Source organism: Watersipora subatra, chromosome 1, assembly GCF_963576615.1.
Source record: "Watersipora subatra chromosome 1, tzWatSuba1.1, whole genome shotgun sequence".
In the NCBI taxonomy this organism is placed as follows: Eukaryota; Metazoa; Bryozoa; class Gymnolaemata; order Cheilostomatida; family Watersiporidae; genus Watersipora; species Watersipora subatra.
Window position 1 is genome coordinate 22,379,808 of NC_088708.1, and position 19,911 is coordinate 22,399,718.

At 35.2% G+C, this 19,911-nt stretch overlaps 1 protein-coding gene across 1 annotated transcript in view; it reads right to left on the reverse strand.

Moving 5' to 3' along the window:
- LOC137410583 (zinc finger ZZ-type and EF-hand domain-containing protein 1-like) overlaps window positions 1-10,708 on the reverse strand; it is a 57,571-nt gene extending 46,863 nt beyond the window's left edge. Inside the window, exons 1-9 of the mRNA XM_068096029.1 lie at window positions 10,606-10,708; window positions 9,736-9,784; window positions 8,904-8,988; window positions 8,405-8,489; window positions 8,195-8,277; window positions 7,490-7,623; window positions 6,841-6,902; window positions 5,385-5,505; window positions 4,205-4,388 (exon numbers count right to left, since the gene is read on the reverse strand). Of these exons, the coding sequence (XP_067952130.1) occupies window positions 4,205-4,388; window positions 5,385-5,505; window positions 6,841-6,902; window positions 7,490-7,623; window positions 8,195-8,277; window positions 8,405-8,489; window positions 8,904-8,988; window positions 9,736-9,784; window positions 10,606-10,707 (905 nt within the window). The 5' untranslated portion in view covers window position 10,708. The remainder of the gene's footprint in view (window positions 1-4,204; window positions 4,389-5,384; window positions 5,506-6,840; window positions 6,903-7,489; window positions 7,624-8,194; window positions 8,278-8,404; window positions 8,490-8,903; window positions 8,989-9,735; window positions 9,785-10,605) is intronic.
- Window positions 10,709-19,911: the final 9,203 nt, after the last annotated feature.

The following is a 19,911-nucleotide window of genomic DNA, read 5'->3' on the forward strand; positions in this document are numbered from 1 at the left end:
CGAGCCAGCTTTCAAGCAAGTTTTAGCACTAACATACGAGCCATGTTTGAGATATGAGCACTTGAGTCAGTTGCCAAGTATGCCGGAGGTGTTTTATGAAAACAGCATCACTCTGTATTTTTCAACTGCTCAGGTTATACTGTTGTACCGTGTTTTTTTTTGTGCACGATTTTCTGCGCAGAATTATGTGAATTAAACGTACTGTGCGTAGACCGAAAGTTTGCCAGTAAAATGAAAGATAATACAAAGAAAAAGCAAATGATAACAATTGATATTAAACGGAAAAAATATTGAAAAATATGCGAAATGTGTATGCGTGATTGAGCTAGCTCGGCAATATGACAGAAATACATTCATAATTATCAAAGAGAAGGTTTATATTCAGGGCATTTAGTTCGCAAAAGGACTAACCATAGTTTTAAAACGGTGCAGCGATCTTCACGACCGCTGATGGCATTGGACAAACAATTGGCCGGTGACAGCGTAACTGAAACGATGCTATGTGAAAAGGCCAGCACTATCTATCCAAACTGTTTAATAGACATTCGGACAAGCTGGCTAGTGGTCGTGCATTAACCATTTGTGACGACACCTGTGTTCGTCCTAATCGCAACATGTTGCAAGGGCGACAAAGGCAAACGTCATTAGATAGGTTTATCTTAAAACGGCCGGTTAGTCGTGAAAGCGAATAAAAAGGAAAAATTTCTCTCTAACCAGCAAGAAACTTCAAACTATGAACGCCGAAAATTTTTTAATTACGTTTAGTTGAAAATAAAAGTTTGCTTTTAGGTTTGCTTCTAAGTTTGTCTTTTAACACTTTGATAAAATCCAAATTTATCAAAGTCAAATGTTGTAACGAAGGATAACTTATATCTCCCTCCCTGGCAAATGCGAGTGTTAACTGCTATTGTATGTGTTTAATTTTACATTTTAATTAATCACATTTCTTTGCATTATTTTTTATTTGTTGCTTTTTGAAAGCATGTAGTACGTAAGGACAATAACCAACATGTTCTTTCTGTTACAATATCTTGTTTTGAGTGTTTTATTTGCTTTTTTAGAGTATGGAAACCAATCAATGTATATTTAATTGTTCTATATATAAATAAATTACACCAACATGCGAGTAAATTGACATACGAGCTCAGTCTCGGAGCGCATTAAGCTCGTAAGTTGAAGTATGACTGTACTTTTCAGGTTCATCTTGTATATAGTATGCTAGTTACATATATATATATATATATATACACTAGTCCCACGACCAAACGAGCGGAAGCAAAGTTTGAGAGTTTTTATGATAAATGCATGTGCCCACAACTTACGAAAATTATTCATCAACATTGAGACGAACCCTTGAATCAAAATTTCATCAACAAATTTAACCAATCGTTTTGTAGATTAGTTAAAGTATAATAATGATACAAAACACATACAAACCTATTTAAATATGTTACCAAGTCTTTGTAAATTATCGAAATTCTCTTAAAACTTACCCATCTGATCGGATTATACACAAATAGACAGATTCATTTGGCCGAAAATCGTTATTAAAACTTGCTAAGCCTCACTTTTATCAAAGTTAAGACCCGAAATTGAAACGTCGAACGACAGGGATAGAACGATTAAGTCGTGCGCAGTTCACGAAAAAAAAACGTGCACATTTCACCAGTCTATAGCATTGTCGAATTGCCGAAGGTTTCTGTCACAAACGTAGGAGTACTGAAATCGTTTCATCTTTGCCGATTTCAAAGTATCTGACTTTTTAGAAACATTCGAATACTTTGGTATTCTAACTGATGTCCAACACAGTGTAAGTAAAGGAAATGACGATGATATTTTCTTCTAACGATTCTTATGAGATTACAATATTTAATTATAAGTTTGGATATTATTTTTGATACTTCTTGATATTGTTAGCTATGACGTTTTGAAATGTAAACAAAATTGTGCATTGGTTTTCTATTATTACTGTATTACTATTACTAAGTTTGGATATTCTTTTTGATACTTCTTGATATTGTTAGCTATGACGTTTTTAAATGTAAACAAAATTGTTCATTGGTTTTCTATTATTATTGTATTACTATATTAATAATATTGGTTATTCTAATAATATCAGTGCATTTTACTTCTAATATTGCATTTCTCCTATTGCAGCGGGAGAGATATAAACATATAATCTTTTCCTTTCATTATTGCTGTTTGTCATGACCAAACACTTTTTTAAATAGATTTTCTAACAATCTATATAAATATCACTTCTTGATATTGTTAGCTATGACATTTTGAAATGTAAACAAAATTGTGCATTGGTTTTACACTACTACTATATTGATAATATTGGTTATTCTAATAATATCAGTGCATTTTACTTTTAATATTGGCCAATATTGCATTTCTCCTATTGCTGGGGGAGAGATATAAACATATAATCTTTTCCTTTCATTATTGCTCTTTGTTGTATATAATAACACCCACACCCAGTACATTACAGCTACCATTGCAGTTATCCTATTGCACTGCAGTGCCATTTGACTGCTAATATTGCATTTCTCAACCATCAGTACCCTTTCTTTTTTTCAATATCACTTTGGTCGTGGGCTGTATGACAGTGGAATTTCTAGTAATATAATAATTGTCTAGTATATATATACTTGTATTTGTATATATATATATAAATATATATACTTGCATATATACATACATATACTTGTATATATATATATATATACTTCTATATATAAGTATAGTACATGTAGATCCTGTCTTAAAAACAGTAAAGGGTCAGTCTCCTACTCGTTATTGATCGGGAAGGCGAAAGTCAGAGATGAGATTACGAAGCAGCAGCTGTATTAGCATTACATATACCGTAATGGTTTGTCTAGTCAGTACCCAATCACTGATTAGTAAAATGAACCATATGCTTCCTATATCAGTACAATCGTGAGTTTTTTTAACAATTGTTGAATCATGGCATGTTTTAAATAACATGTTTATTACTGTCTTATTTATAAATTATTTGAAAATACATGTTTAAATAAAGATAAATACATGTATTTTCGAAATATCACAGCAAATAGTACAGCAAATATCACTTCAGACAATAATTGACATGAACAGCAAATAAGTAATCTCACTGTCTGGGCACACACGGCAAGCATGCCTATACACGCCTACTGACATCACAATTGCACGGGCATAGGGCTAGTACGACACAATACGCAAACTGCATTTAGTTACTGAGCACGTCGCGATATTTTTGAAGTTGTGATTAAATTTGGAATTTGCAAAATGGCTTCGGCTAAAAATAGAAAGAGTTGATGAAGGTAGAACGTTCAATAAGGATTGGTAAAACTCTTATTTCTTTGTCGAAATTAGTGAAAAGTCTGTCTGTCTTGTTTGTGACAAACGTGCAGCAGCAATGAAAAAGTCAAATCTGCAGCGCCATTTTGATTCCTTCCACGGTAATCTTAAAAAGTTGACAGGGCATGCTCGACAGGATAAGATTGACGTTGTTAAGAGGGGTTTGAATGCACAGCAAACTGCTTTGAAAAGGTATTGCATATTGCATAATGATATTGTTTAAATGTGTTATAAAATTAGCGAACTAATTGCAAAAAAGCTAAAACAACACATCGAAAGAGAATTCGTGAAAGAATTTATTGTTGTAGTATTGTTGTCAATAAAAATCACTTGTGTATTTTGAATGTTTTTGTGCGTAATTTGAAAGTCAGGTTTATGTTGCGGCCCGCCATTAATGTAATGCAATTCATGCAGCCCGCAGTACCATGTAGGTTCCCTACCCCTGCTCTAGGGGCATCACCTTAACCATTCTAGCCACACCATACACCATTCATATCTGCACCCGGCAAATTCTAGTTTGTAATTATGCAATATCTAGATTTTTTTTGTAAGATTACTCTAAAGTATCATTTTGTCAATAATCGATTCATGCTTCATTTAATTTAATACTGTATATAGCTTTTAATACAAAAATATAATTTTGTTGCACATGTTCTAAATCATAGATAATTGTACTAAATATCCAGTTTCTCTTACCATTATAGCAAGTCTTTCCACAGGTCTCAAAGGCAATTGAGGACAAATCAAAAACCTAATTGTAAGGTTGTGACAGGTGTTATGACATAAAGATGAGTTGGCATACGATTTCGATCTTAAAATAATAATTAGACTAAGAGCCTACCGAATGAAGTGGGACCTGGCAGCTCCATCTGACTGCCAGTAGGACCCTGTGTTACCATCTGTCAGTTTGTGTACATCGCTAGAATTACTAGAGACCTGAATGGAAGTGTAAGGCTTTCCTGTTGACTTCACATCCCCCACGCTGTCCCCGCATAACAGCTTCACTTCCTCACCTCCGCTCATCTCTATAAATGTTTTAAACAAATTTTTCACCTTTTAAAACATCAATTTGTCTAATTTTCAAATCTTCTTATACCGAACAAAATAAAAAACTTGATATAATCAGTCAGAGTAGTGCAGATGAATACGTGGTAGGTGAAACTTGATATAATCAGTCAGAGTAGTGCAGATGAATACGTGGTAGGTGAAACTTGATATAATCAGTCAGAGTAGTGCAGATGAATACGTGGTAGGTGAAACTTGATATAATCAGTCAGAGTAGTGCAGATGAATACATGGTAGGTGAAGACAAATTAGAGATGATGAAAACAGAAAAGAAAATAGTAGATGACCAAACAGCAACCATTACACTCATAGCATGCATAACTGACAGTACATAACTGACAGTATATAGCTGGCAGTACATAACTGACAGTACATAACAGACATTACATAACAGACATTACATAACAGACAGTACATAACAGACAGTACATAACAGACAGTACATAACAGACAGTACATAACTGACAGTATATAGCTGACAGTACATAGCTGACAGTACATAACTGACAGTACATAACTGACAGTACATAACTGACAGTACATAGCTGACAGTACATAGCTGACAGTACATAACAGACAGTACATAACAGACAGTACATAACTGACAGTACATAACTGACAGTACATAACTGACAGTACATAACTGACAGTACATAGCAGACAGTACATAACTGACAGTACATACATGTAGCTGACAGTACATAACAGACAGTACATAGCAGACAGTACATAACTGACAGTACATACATGTAGCTGACAGTACATAACAGACAGTACATAGCAGACAGTACATACATGTCGCTGACAGTACATAACTGACAGTATAGAGCTGACAGTACATAGCTGACAGTACATAACTGACAGTACATAGCTGACAGTACATAACTGACAGTACATAACTGACAGTGTCTACTCAATTATGGTTGCATTCAAAATGAAGAGCTGGCGTATTGTACCTTTTTCCAACCTTAGCAGAATTTCATTGCCAACATTACGTCTTAGCTGTGTGATGTCTTCAAATCCAGCAAGCATCGGCAGCTGGAAGGAGGAGGCAGATGCCCTGTTGCGTATGAGGAACTGAAAACAATGAAAGGCACAGCTATAGGCTGAGCATAACAAATAAAGCTCCTATAACAACAGCTGCAAAAATAATTTATGTAAAAATGGCAAAGAATAGTATACTCTGGCTAAACATGCTGATGAAAGGTTTCCCTCAAATCATAAACAGTACATAATCATGACATTAACCCTTTCACTGCCGTAAACACATTTATGCGTTTTCTATGGTCGACTGCCGTAGACGCATTTTTGCGACTTTCCCAGCAATTGCGTAGTAACTTAATTTTATTATTCATTGATAACATAGCCAATGATCTTTAGGACTTTTATGGTAGTGACATTGTTGTCCGAAGATTTCTCAATAAAATTAGCCTAAAGTAACGCAGCAATTTTAAATCTTGGTTTGGGAATTCCCAAATTAAAAATGAACATTTTTTGTATAAGTTTTGTAACTCCCAAGTTAGAAAACAAATAATTCCTTACGTTGATGACATCATAGCCAATTCAGATTTTCATGATTACACAGATAATTAGAATAGCAGCACAGAGTCTGATGGTGGTGAAGGTAATGATTTTGTAAAAAATAAGGAACATTGTAGAGGATCATTTTAGCTTCATAGCGATCGTAGTTTCACATCGCTCTATCAATGCACAAAGTATAGATACATTAAATTTTTTGCATAGCAGTGTTTGTTAACATGTTGGCAAATGGCTGGCAGTAGGCTGATAGCTAAATTTGTACATGGATGGCAACGAAAGGGTTAAAACAATTTTGATGCATTTTGAACATTCCTAGGAAAGGAGACAGACACTGCTGTTTATTACCCATTAAAAACCTGCTTGATCCAAGTGAATCTATGGACTTCATTGTGGCTTATACTTTACACGAGTAGGAAGTGCTTATACAAAACCAGGAAACAGCAAATAAGCACTTCCTGCTCGTGTAAAGTATAAGCACTTCTTTCTCGTATCAAGTAGGCCCTATAAGCATTTCCTACTCATGTCAAGTATAAGCACTTGCTACTCGTGTCAAGTAGAAGTACTTGCGACTCATGTCAAGTATAAACACTTCCTATTCATATCATGTAGAAGCACTTCCTATTCATATCATGTAGAAGCACTTCCTACTCATGTCAATGCACTCACTATTTAGGTCCAGTATGAGTACTCGCTATTCATGTAAACTGTCTAACTGTTCCTACACTCAGACTAGACGACTACCTACTCTAAAGGCAGTTGTATGCATCACATGAGACTCGCTTGTAACAAAACAACCATATATAGTATAGTTCAAATGCATAGACACAGAGATTGAGTAACTGCAAGAGCAACACAGTAGACCGGCCAACGTACGTTTAGTAGTTTACTAGCATGTCTTGAGCTTGGATCTGTTTTTGAAAAGACGTCAACAAAGCCTGCAAGCAATATCATTCATCATATATCAATAACGCACTACACGCAAAGCACGCTAATCAAATACTTTATAAGTGTATTAGAAGAAACAAATCTTCTGAGATATTTCAGATAACTAATCAAACTTTTCTTAATTGATGAGATTACATGAGTGTCACCACTGACACTCAGCTTACTATCCGCTCAATTTCCGTTCAATAAGTTTGTACAAATACTGATTTGAACTAAAAGAAAAGCATGCCTTTATCAAAGATTCCATCGGGTGTCCTTCTAGTAAAAGCAAGGAAACGGCCTCTAACTCGAATGAGTGATGCAGCTAGACAAAAAATTGTTACAGTGAAAGTTACCTTAATACCTTAAGACATCTTAGATTAATTAGTGCTCTTTGCATAGCATTGACACCAGATAACCATAATACTTCATAAATATGAGCAATTTTGTGCGCCCTACACAGTATTGTTGTTGCATCAGTATGCTAAGTAAAAGAATATATTTGGTGCCCATCAGCCATCTTGTAGGTGTTGAAAAATATTTCAGTCAGAAAAGGGCATTCTCCAACCTTCATACTGATTCGCAAATTTCAACCAACCAGGAAGTGAGCTGCAGCTCTGCAAAACTCTTGTCCTATAGACCAACTCTCCATCCTCGGCTTCCTCATAGGGGTGGGTAACTCCTTCTTGGACCAGCTCCGCATCTGCCTTTCCAGTACCATCAGTGTCAAAACTATGCAACAAAGAAAACAGTTAGTGGCCCAAACTATGCCAACAACATTTGAAGAGCATAATGGAAAAACGGTGTTGTCACATTTTAATTTTTTTAGAGTTATTGCTAGCTACCTATAGTTCGGGTGCTGTGTAAGTGTATAGTGAATAATAGACTGAACTGGAATAACCAGTGTTGTCCAATGAAAATCTGTGTTCAAATTTCATGCTCCAATGACTAAAGAGATGTTCAAGTCGTAATATGGAATTTAATTTATATTGCTTGCTGGGTCACTGTAATTTATGGTTAAATGAAGGTTAAGCATGAAAAATATAATTCGTTATTAACCAAAATCATACTTTATTTAAATTGCATATGGAAAGATTATTACCAACGTGCGCATTTAATTTTGGTCACTGCGTTGCAAGAAACTAGTATCTATAATTGAAAATGTTATTTCATAAGCATCAAATTTTTTAAATTATGAGTTTCATATTTGCTCAGCCTGGCTAAGACAAGTTCCTTTGCTAATTCATGTACATCGAAACAAAGAATAAGATATAAAAAGCGTAGCTAGAGATAAGCAACCCACCGACTGAACATTGCAATCGCATCCTCTCTACTGACACCTTTTGTAGCCAGAAAGTCACAGAACATGTCTTGCGTGATGATGCTCTAAAACAAACTCAACCTGGTGACACAGCTGCCAACCTCTCCTCAATGCAACTAAGTCATACAAAATATACTCTGCCAGATATTAAGTCTTCTACAAGACACTTCTCCTGCAGAATACTTTCCTTACTTCTGACAGCGGAAGATTCAAGTCTGTTAACCAGCTGAGTATTCGAATTTGATGTTTCTGCAAGGCATTTTGTCTTGTTTCATCCCTGGTGAAAAAAAAACGATTAGCAGGTTTTCCTCACATTACTGATATATCTCTTTCATACCATGCTAAGTCCACCCAAATACAAATGATTTTAATAATAAAACTGCTTGATAGAGATATGTCCAGCACTTGCAGTGTCTGACAGAGGTATCTCAAGCACCTGCAGTCTCTAAAAGAAGTATCTCGAGCCCATGCAGTGCTTGACAGAGACACCAACATAGTCTGATAGAGGATATACGGGGCACATGCAATCTGTCACTTTTTTTTAGATTATGAGGACAATGTACACAAACCTTAGCCTGCAAAAATATTTACTACAACAGACTGGCCCTAACAGTATATAATTGTATGTAAGCGTGAATAGTCTGAGTGAGTCGTCCCTAATGACTGAGCGATTCATAGCAAATATACTTACTTTGTGCTAACTGAGCCAAGTTCTTTTAGTGTGCTATCGTTGAATAAAACCCGAAGATCTGTTATCGACTCCAAATCAATTTTTACTGCAAACAAAGCATTCGCTTATATAAGAGTAATGACCAATAACTAGATGCTAAAAAAAAGCAAGCACAAAATATGCTGAATTGTTATTATGGTGTGGCAACCGGAGCAAATCATGCGCTTGCCATGTTCATACAACGCATGCTACATGTACACCTTGTCAATACTAACTCGCACTACATGTTCACCTTGTTCCTACCAACACATACTACATGTGTACCTTGTTCCTACCAGCTCATACTACATGTATACCTTGTTCCTACCAACACCTACTACATGTATACCTTGCTCCTACCAACACATACTACTGCGTGTATTTTGTTCCTACCAAAACCTACTACATGTACACCTTGCTCCTACCAACACATACTACATATGTACCTTGTTCCTACCAGCTCATACTACATGTATACCTTGTTCCTACCAAGTAATACTACAATTACACCTTATTCCTACATCCTCATACTAAATGATTTTCCGTGATGAACCAAATGTGCCTAGAATGTTTGAAAGAGCTTATTATTTTTGTTACTATTATCATTATTGTTGACTCATATCTACCATCAGTAAAAGGTTAGACGTGACACGAAAGTCGATTAATTGAAAAATTTTCAGTTTTTTATTTTCTAGTTACTTGAGATAATTAATAAAGTTGTTCGTTCTATGAGATAAGTCGGTGACTTGGTACCAGACGAGAGTGACATTCCATAATGAAACTTCCAGTGGTTAGTATCAGCAAATATAAATACCTTGGGGGGTCCGATTTTCCACTGGTTCTGTAATTTGGTTTTCTGGCTCCTGCAAATAATTACTGAGTAAAGCTGCAATGCTACACAGTAAAGCAAATTTCACAAAAAAAATGTGAGATCAGAAACTACTCAATGTAATGCATGTGTACATAAATTCTTTGTGACTTCAGTTTATGCTGCAGCAAATACGGAAGCTTATGCAAAGACTAGACATCCCGTAGCTGATTGAGAAAACGGGGCAACCAAAGAAACTCAAAATAGTTTACATCACGTTGCATAAACTGACTGATATTTAAACCAAATGCTATTTATGGCAAATCTCTGCCCATCAACGTTGGCTCTAAACAAACAAATGAACAAACACTAAACTAGACTCCACTACTAGCGCAATATGAAAAATGAAGCTACATTTTGACTAAAAACTAGTACAAGTGAGATCCATTCCAGATTAGCTTTGTTAACACAAGGAAAGACGGTCTGATATATAGGCCGAGAAATAGAAGAAAGCACCTCCTACGTTGAAAACATCAATGTTAAACGTAATAATACTTGCAATGCAAGGCAGAGTATGCTTGAGGCACTGCTTCTAGTTGCAACTGTTTTACACTATCACACACTGAAGCAACAATTAAAGTGCAAGGCTGAACAGAAATGTTTGCTATACTCACCTTAGTTGGCTGTAAGCATACAAGTATGAAATGTTTGTCACAAGTATAATTACGAGTTTCTCCAGTTACGTTAAATGCATTTCACTATTGCTAGGCTGTTAATTGCGCTTTTAGCTTTAATAAAATTATACGTTTGTGTGCAACGTTACATCACGAGCATGGAAAGTCTGTCTAGCATCTTAGTAAAACAATATGCACTTACCGAGTCCTCTGAAGACTCTGAACTAGTAGGAGCATCTTTCCAAGAAAATGTTGCATTATCGTCTTCTTCATTTTCACTGCTACTGCTGCTCGAAATACCCATCATAACTCACGAGCATCGATCTATTTGTAGTTTTGCTATATTATCTTTCATAGAAGAGGGATTTTGGGCAAGTATTTGGATTACTTCCGGCGAGCATCTGCTTGCCACTCTCAGCTAGTCATCGGAATTTGAAAGTTCAATATATGTTCTGTGTAGAACATTCGATTTTATAAAGGGACTTGCTTACTTGTACAGCGTTTCCATTTAAATCATTTAAATTAAATAGAATCGCTTAAAGTTGAAGTTGCCTGTACTCTGCAACTTTTTTAGAGAGAGAAAATAACTCATAGTTTGTGTTTTCGTTTAAGCGTCTCCTTACGCTATTATGATCACAATCTGAGATACATGTAACCATAAAGTATTAAAAATATAAGTATTTAATCCTGATGACATTAAAGATGGCTGTTTCAAAAATTTTGTTTATGCAAAAATTGGTGTGATCCTTTTGGATACATCACAAACTATGTAATGACAAGAATTATTCTTCTGCATGATGAAGAAAACATGTGTGAATTTAAATGTTAGCAGTTTTGGATTAGCCAGCTGGTGTATTTCGAGTACTGCTCTGTTACTGTGAGACTGAGATCAAAAAACCAAATGACTATTTTTTATCTATTAGGTATAATAGCGTCAGCATAAAATAAATATATATCACATAAATGAAGTGCTCTCAAGCTTGCTCATATTAATTATCAGCATAGAACAATACGTGTGCAGTATATTTCTGAGATAATGACTAGAGAGGGAAAATAAATTTGGGCGGAGTTTTGTGAAAAATTTTGTGAGAATTAATATGCGATTTGACTCATTCAGAAGTGCAACAGATTGCCAAATAACTTAGTAATATTAGTATAGGACATGAAGTCTACAGTCACTGATGTAATTTTTAATCGAACTGCCGGGTTGCTTGAGTTTATGTTAATAAATCAGATAAGCGCTAAACTGAAAATCACTCGGCTGCACTGGCCCTTGTATATTGCTGTGTTTTCATCAGCGTCGAAGGCATCACATTGCTGATTGATCACGTCATATCAGACATGTTGGTATCGACATCGTATCAGGCGGGCAGGTTGAGCTATCCCTTTTTAACTTCAAGCTACTATTGGTTACTCAGTCTTTGTTTCTCCTTTACTTCAAACATAGATTTACCTGAAAAATACCAAAAAACAGTATATAATATTTATATATTTACCAGCCTATTTTCTGGCATTGCAAGGGTAATAAAGAGCATTTTTGAACAGAAAACCAACATTTATTTACTATCTAACTTTTAAATGAAAATGTTTGTTTATTTCTGTGTGCGCTATAAGTTTAATTAAGATTATGCTATATCTTATACATATATTTATAGTATTTTGGAGAAGTTTGGGACGTTTTTTTTCAGTAACAGTTTTCTTTTAGTAAATTAGTTAAAGCGTGAAGCATAGGTATTTTAATCAATTGGCATTAAAGATTGCCAGGTGCATAACTATGTTCACAATTATTCCATAGTAATGTCACATGGGGACGTAGTTTAATGGATAGCATGTCTGTAAGCACAACAGTAGGTTAAAAGTTGAAATCCAGTGCAAAGGGGATTTTTCATTTTTAAAACTTTATTGCCATAAATGGACACACAAATGACAGACAGACCGACAAACATTGAGATTTACATATATAAACAGACATATATATTATTTATATATTATATGTATAATATATGTACCATAGCATTATATTATTATATATATAAAATATCTCTCACTCTACATGGTTCAAAGCATTTGCTTGTCATTTGTAGTGTTATGCATGCTCTGCCAAGACTTCTCATCATGTGGTTATATTATCTTAGTTTACCGGTTCATCGTGATTGGCTCAGTACTGAGCTCTGGTTTATCGTGATTGGCTCAGTGCTGAGCTCTGGTTTATTGTGATTGGCTCAGTACTGAGCTCTGGTTTATTGTGATTGGCTCAGTACTGAGCTCTGGTTTATCGTGATTGGCTCAGTACTGAGCTTCTAATAAAGAAAATAATTTAGAGCTGTTGAGCTTGCAATGTATATTAAAATTATATTAAACTAAAATATAATCTGATTATTTTTGCAAAACACCCAACAACTCAACTTTCTCATATATACATACTCACAGTTAAAAGCTTTTACATTACATTGTTTCATGTCTTGCTCAGCAAAGAGAATGAAGGTATACTGCAAAGGATCTGTGCTGTCACCTTTACCAGCTCCACATGCAAGAATAATTCAGTGAGCTTTGAGTCTAATACATGTATTTGTTACGCTTGTGATTATAGAATAAGACATTCAATAGTTCATAAGCAAATGGGCTCTGATCCTTCTCGTCTTGCTTGTGCGTTTTATACGAATCTTCGCTAGGAGGCCCGCCTCCTTATGTATGACCCGGGCTGAGCTGGCCCAGGCTGTTCTGAGTTGTGCCAAGCTGGCCCAAGCCAGGCTGTCTTGAGTGGCGTCCAGTTGCTCTAAACTGAGTCGAGGTACCGTTCTTCACCCTACGGTTGTTGTGTAAATTTTTTGGGCACTACAACCAAGTTTTATACTGTGATGGGGGTTTTTGAATGCTGTACATATGTTTACTTTTTAAGAGTGGAACATGAACATCGTGGATGGTGCATTTTTTGAACATAGCATTTTGCACATATTTTAGTATTTATCGATTTTAACATCACAGAAATGTTACTATGGCGGCAAATATGGGAATTTACTTAAAACTCATTTTTGTAGATTCAAGTTGAAAAGTTTGTCCAATTTAGTGTAGGCTTCATAGATTAATATTATAATATGACTTGTTTTGTTATCTAATAAAATTCAGTTACAGTAAAATAATACCATTCTGCCTGAAATTTCAAATAAAATCAAAACAACTACAAGTTTGTATATAAATTTACATTACAATTTAAATAGCATGTTATTATCAACCCCATTTTCTCAGATTCAATTTGAGTGCACGGAATTGTTTTTTTAGTAATAACATGTAAGTAAGTTATTGTTTTACCTCACACACCTTGGTATTTTGAGGCAAAGTTTTATTATTCGCGATCAGTAAGAATGTCGATGGCTGAGTTTTTTATTTTTAATTAAATAGCCCGCAGATGGGGGTTTAAGAGGTTGGTTCTCAAAAACCAGACAGCATTTTGAAACAGAATATCTTTAGCAACCTGGCTGAAGGTGCAAAGCATATGTGTTTGAAGTTTGGAAAAAATCAGGCAAAAAATATGAAACCGCAGTGTTTACGCAGATTAACAGAGACACACGCAATGACAAAGCGGAGTTTATTAATATAAATTATAGTTTTATAAGTATATATTCACATGTATATATATACAAGAGTTTATAAAGCAAAACTAAATCTGGAAGTTTATTTTAATCAGTCGTAGCATAAAACTTAGTGTGGTATTTCAACGGAATGGCAGTTATGTGAGTAAACGCGTGCTATTCACAACATGCCAACAATTGCAACAACTAACCACACAACTAGCTTCATCCGCTATGCCTCTCGTAGAAACTTTGGATTTTCCTGATGTGATTAGGTCAGGTAGGTATTATAGCTGTGTATTTACCTGATGTGGTTAGGTCAGGTAGGTATTATAACTGTGACAGTTTCTAGCATGATTGTAGTTGTGAAGTTTTATCATCTCTTTAAACTTTGGTTTAACACTTACGCTAACCAAGTACTTCTGAGTACATACATGCATGTTATGCATTTTACATGCATGTATCTAGTAACTACGACAGCTAATGAGAGCTGAATGATTTTGCAGCAAAATTCAATTGTAACTAAAATTTTCAGTTTTTTTATTTTCAAATGTTCAACACTTTGCAGCTTTATGTTGCAGGCATAATACAATGATGCATTTTTGGCTATACCACTTTTAATAAAAATTTTGCCTACACCAATTTTTATTAATCTGTGTATGTATGAAACCAATTAAGCCCCATATATCCCACATAACTCGTTTCAATATATGTTACATTTTATGATATGCCACCAACTGTCTATGTGATGTTGTTTATATAGAGACAGTCTTCAATGACCTTGATCAGTTGACTGAAATCGCTCCGGAAGGTTCTTCTACCAACCTTGAGCAAGATGAGTCCAAAAACAGTGATAGTTTTGGCAAGCTTATAGAACCGAACTCGTGTAGTCAATGCACGTTTACGCTTGATACGGATGCTGACCTTGAACTCGCTAACTTTTTGCAGGAATGTAACTCTGCTGAGCCATATTACTGTCAAACGTCAGAATTTCCAGATGAACGAAAACCATTTAGTAATAAGTTCTCCAGTGACATTTTCTTCAGTAAACCACTAACATTATCCGCTAGCTCAGCCCCTACCAACAATGGCTGCGTATCGACGTCAACTACAAACAGTAACGTTCAATCTTCTTTGTCACTCTGCTCACTCTCTGCTAGTACATCGACTGGATTTCCTACTCTTTCATCTATAGCTACGTCGGCATCAGTATATGACAGTAACTCTGGCAACCTCTTTGCAAATAATTCTTTCAATAATGTCACAGGCGAGCCATCTACAATGTCCTCACAACTCACAAGCAACTTGCTGCCTGGTAAGCTTAGCTCTCTATTGTTTTGCTAGTTGATTTTTTGTCTTAAGTACAAATAGCGCATAGTGTATAAACCTAGCATCTCCAAGATATACTTGCCTTTTTTGGCTATTTGCTTGTTATTAATACTGTCACAATTATTATCATGAAAACTTTTCAACATGGGTAAGTAATATAACATGGCTGTAAGTCCAGGACTCCATATATAGATTGGGTATGTAATATAACATGGCTGTAAGTCTAAGGTTCCATATATAGATTGGGTAAGTAATATAACATGGCTGTACGTCCAGGGTTCCATATGTAGATTGGGTACGTAGTATAACATGGCTGTAAGTCCAGGGTTCCATATATAGATTGGGTAAGTAATATAACATGACTGTAAGTCCAGGGTTCCATATATAGATTGGGTAAGTAATATAACATGGCTGTAAGTCCAGGGTTCCATATATAGATTGGGTAACTAATATAACATGGCTGTAAGTTCAGGGTTCCATATATAGATTAGGTAAGTAATATAACATGGCTGTAAGTCCAGGGTTCCATATATAGATTGGGTAAGTAATATAACATGGCTGTAAGTTCAGGGCTACATATATAAATAAAAGATACTTTCCTTAAATAATTTAATAAAATCAATATCAGTCTTTACATGTGTATAATATAATAACATGTATGTATAATATAATAATATGTATGTATAATATATAATATAGTATATATATATAATATAGATAGGAGGAATTTGTTTGAAATCGCAGTTCAAAGGTTTACTCAATATAGAACTGCTCTAGAATGAGCTCCACTAAACAGACAAATCCAATGTAATCAATAGTAATAATCTTAACAGGTACCAGTTTGACTTACCGTACTCCAGGCGCTAGCAACGTAAACAGAAGTGGTAATGTTAAAAGGCCTATGAACGCATTTATGGTCTGGGCCAGAGAGTTTCGACCACGGCTAGCTAGTCAACTACCAAATGCGAACAATGCAGAAATTAGTGTAAAACTTGGACAGATCTGGAATGAGCTGACCAATGATGAAAAACAACCATTCTATGAAGAAGCGGAACGAATCAAAACTAAACACAAGCTCGAAAATCCAGGTTTGATGACTTTTTTAATACAAAGAGGGAAATACTTTCCAAGCTTTGCTTGGATTTAAAAAAAAAGTTTATGATAGCTGAGTGCATCCCGATGCTGTATGTTATAATCAACTAATACCATTTACTTCAAGGGAGTTTTTTACAACAAGGAGTTAAAACTCTAGTCCAAAATCTCAAAGTAGCTCAAAAATGTTTTTATAGGGACAAAAATGCAAGCAATTTTTGGGAGTATCTAGCAATCTTTTAAAACTATTGGCCCCAAAAAGGTTTGTATTTAGAGACTTGAGCAAAATCTGTTGGTTTTTAACGTCTCCCTCTCTATCTTTCTCTCTCTCTCTCTCACAGTCAGTCGAGGCAACTAAGACTGTCTATGTTTCAGTTCATGTTTAATAGTAGACCTTCAATCAGTTTGATTATAAGCAGGCATTTGCTATGAGTTTGTATTGATCTGTAAAGTTTTAGTCAGTTGACATAAAAAAGGCAAATATGAATTACATAGGATATAGCAGTGTTCAATTTTTGCCTTTGTAAAAATCTGATAAAGTTTTTGCGCAATTTTTTACGGGTATAATGCTGACATATAAATAGAAATCAAAACAGCGCACAATCAGACTGACATCTCATTCTTTTTGCAACAACAATAAAATTTGTAGTTGAACCCCAGAGCGCACAACCATGCTCAACTCACTGTATTGAGATGCAGGCAGTTAGGCCTCTCTTCATTTGGCTACAGCGATTTACTTGTGCCATTGAAATAACTGCAGCTATATTCCTTTGTAAACTCACTCTAGTAAAATTGTTCGGGCTGTAATTGACTGTCTGAGTGTTTAGTGCAAGCAACTATGTATGTTTTAAAATACCAAATAAACAGATGAGTTAACTTCATAAGCAAAAGTATTGAGATGTTTAAAAAGCTTTTATCAAAAGAAAATGCAACAAGGAAAACATGGATAATGAACAATAAATCAAAAAAGTCTAATTCTGACTCTAAAAAAGTCTAAAATGTCTGATTCTAACTTAAACTTAGCAAATGCGTTAAGATTGCAACTTTGCACTAACTTCAAACTTCTTTAAAAGTTCTGCTTGTTTTATAACTGGCAATAAATATGGGTACATAATTTGTAATTGTCAACTCAGGACCTTCATGCAAGCTACATTGTATTTCTACCTACACGTATAACCTTCTATCTTATGTTATTGAAATGTGTAGAGCTATACACTGATATTTGATTATAACTAATGCCAATTGGTTATACTTCAAAAACTACTCTCAACTTTCAGGCTGGGTTTATCGACCACAGCCAGCTAAAAAGCGACGGGTGGAACCGTTTGCTGATTTGTCGTTATGGGCTAGATTTGGATTTTCTGCTGGAGTCAATGGTGGCGTGAGCCTTGTGACTGCCAAAACAGTTAACGTGAACATCGCTGCTACAGGAAGCGTGCCACTTGCGCAGAAATCTCAAGCATCTGATGTCACAGTGTTTCAGCCAGCAGGTATTACTAAACATCTCATAACCCAACCGAGTCTTTCTGTTTCACTTGGAGTTATCTTCTACACGTGATGAAAGATAATTCCTATAAAAACTTCAGGAGCACCATCGATAAGATAGTGTTGTAAAATTAGTGGATACATGTATATAATATTCTTTGTTTGATTATTGTTATAGCTATTGCTGTTTAGACCTGCTGGTGTTTTTCTTTTTATATGATGTTATTATAGCTAATGGCCTCTCCTACCAAGCACCAATGCAATACACCCTCGTCAGCTCACCATTGACAGGGGCTGCCTCCAACGGCACCAACAACTCCACCACAAACACTTCTAACACAACCACTTACAAAGGCCGTCCCCCTTCTGCGTCTATACGTAAATCAGGTCAGTTTAGATCAATGAATCAGATTTATCGATTCGAAAGCTAAATAATTACCGCAAACACTGCAATAAATCAAAGCATAATTTAATATTGAACATATTTACAGTCAATTACCTGCAAAGTCTTAATATCGCAATCAGTTTTCTGTATTACAGCTTCAGAAGTCTTACCAACCATTCATATAGTCGATGGTCTTAAACTCACCGGTGTTAAAAAGGAAGGAGCCCAATTAACAATACCTGTTGCTAGTACAACCTGCAAAAGTCGAACTGAGGAGAATGTTGAGCAGCAAAAAGGCAACGTTTCTGGATGTGTTAGCAAAGAGCAAGTAGCTTTTATCACGAGTTTGTTTACATTCAAACAAAATTCAAGATAGTTTTAGTAAACACAATGTATTAGCTGACAATAGTAAAGCCAAACTATCACTCTTTACAAAATATATATATATGGGTAGAGAAAAAATAGCTAAAAATCACTACAAAATTGTTTCGTGCTATTGCTCTCTTCAGTTGTCAGCTGAAGGTGTCAGCTGAAGGTGACACCTGAAGGTGTTACCTTCAGGTGACACCTTCAGGTGACACCTTCAGGTGACACCTTCAGGTGACACCTTCAGGTGACACCTTCAAGTGACACTTGAAGGTGACACTTGAAGGTGACACCTGAAGAGGGCAATAGCATGAAATAATTTTGTGGTAACTTCTAGCTAAGATTTGTTGTTCCTCTTCAACATTTTTATCTCTTTAGTTAGCATTTTAGTAATACTGACTGTATATACATATATAAACCTTTCTCATCAGGTAACAGTAATATGTATAAATATATATAGATGTATGCACATGTATACATACATGTATATAAATACATATATGTATCACCTCAATTGAATGAAAGAGAACGCTTTGGGATGTATAACCATTTATGTATTACTAAAGGGTTTCATGCCTGTTAGCACTCTTCAGATTTAATTTACTATAGATATTTCTGCTCTGAAATTGATTCAATATGCTTGAGCACTGATCTCAAGTACACTGTGACACTTTTTACAGTATACATATATGTATTATTTATGTAATATTTTAATTTGCAGAAATAATTTGCCAGCCAAATACAAACAAAAAGAAAATCGCTGGCCAAGACATCAACGTAACATTGCTTACAGATTCAACAGTGACGGAAGTTACAACTTGGATGATTTTAATCCACTGGGTAAGCGCTCTATTTTTATTGTTGGCAATTGTAACAGCTGCAAGTGACACCATTTGTTTACCATTCAAGTTCTATCCATTTGGTAGCGCGCTGTCTCAAGTTATGTGTCAAAATGAAGCAGCTGAGGCAAACAAGTTGTACAGAAGTTGTTCTTGGAGTAAATATTTGAACTTACTTGAATTCCAACTTTAAAAATTAGATAAGAATAATCAAGTGTAACCTAGAGTAAATGTGAAAGGTATGTTAAAACTCTAATATATTATATAGTACTTTATTACATATTATATTGCATATTATATTATTTATTATTATATTTACTTTATAATAAGAGTTGTCTTTTCATCGAATGAAAAACAATGGAATTGGACTTTGAAATCTGTTCAACAAGTGTAGTGTGTATGCACAGCTCACTCACAGGCCATGCTGATTCTTTCTTAGCCCT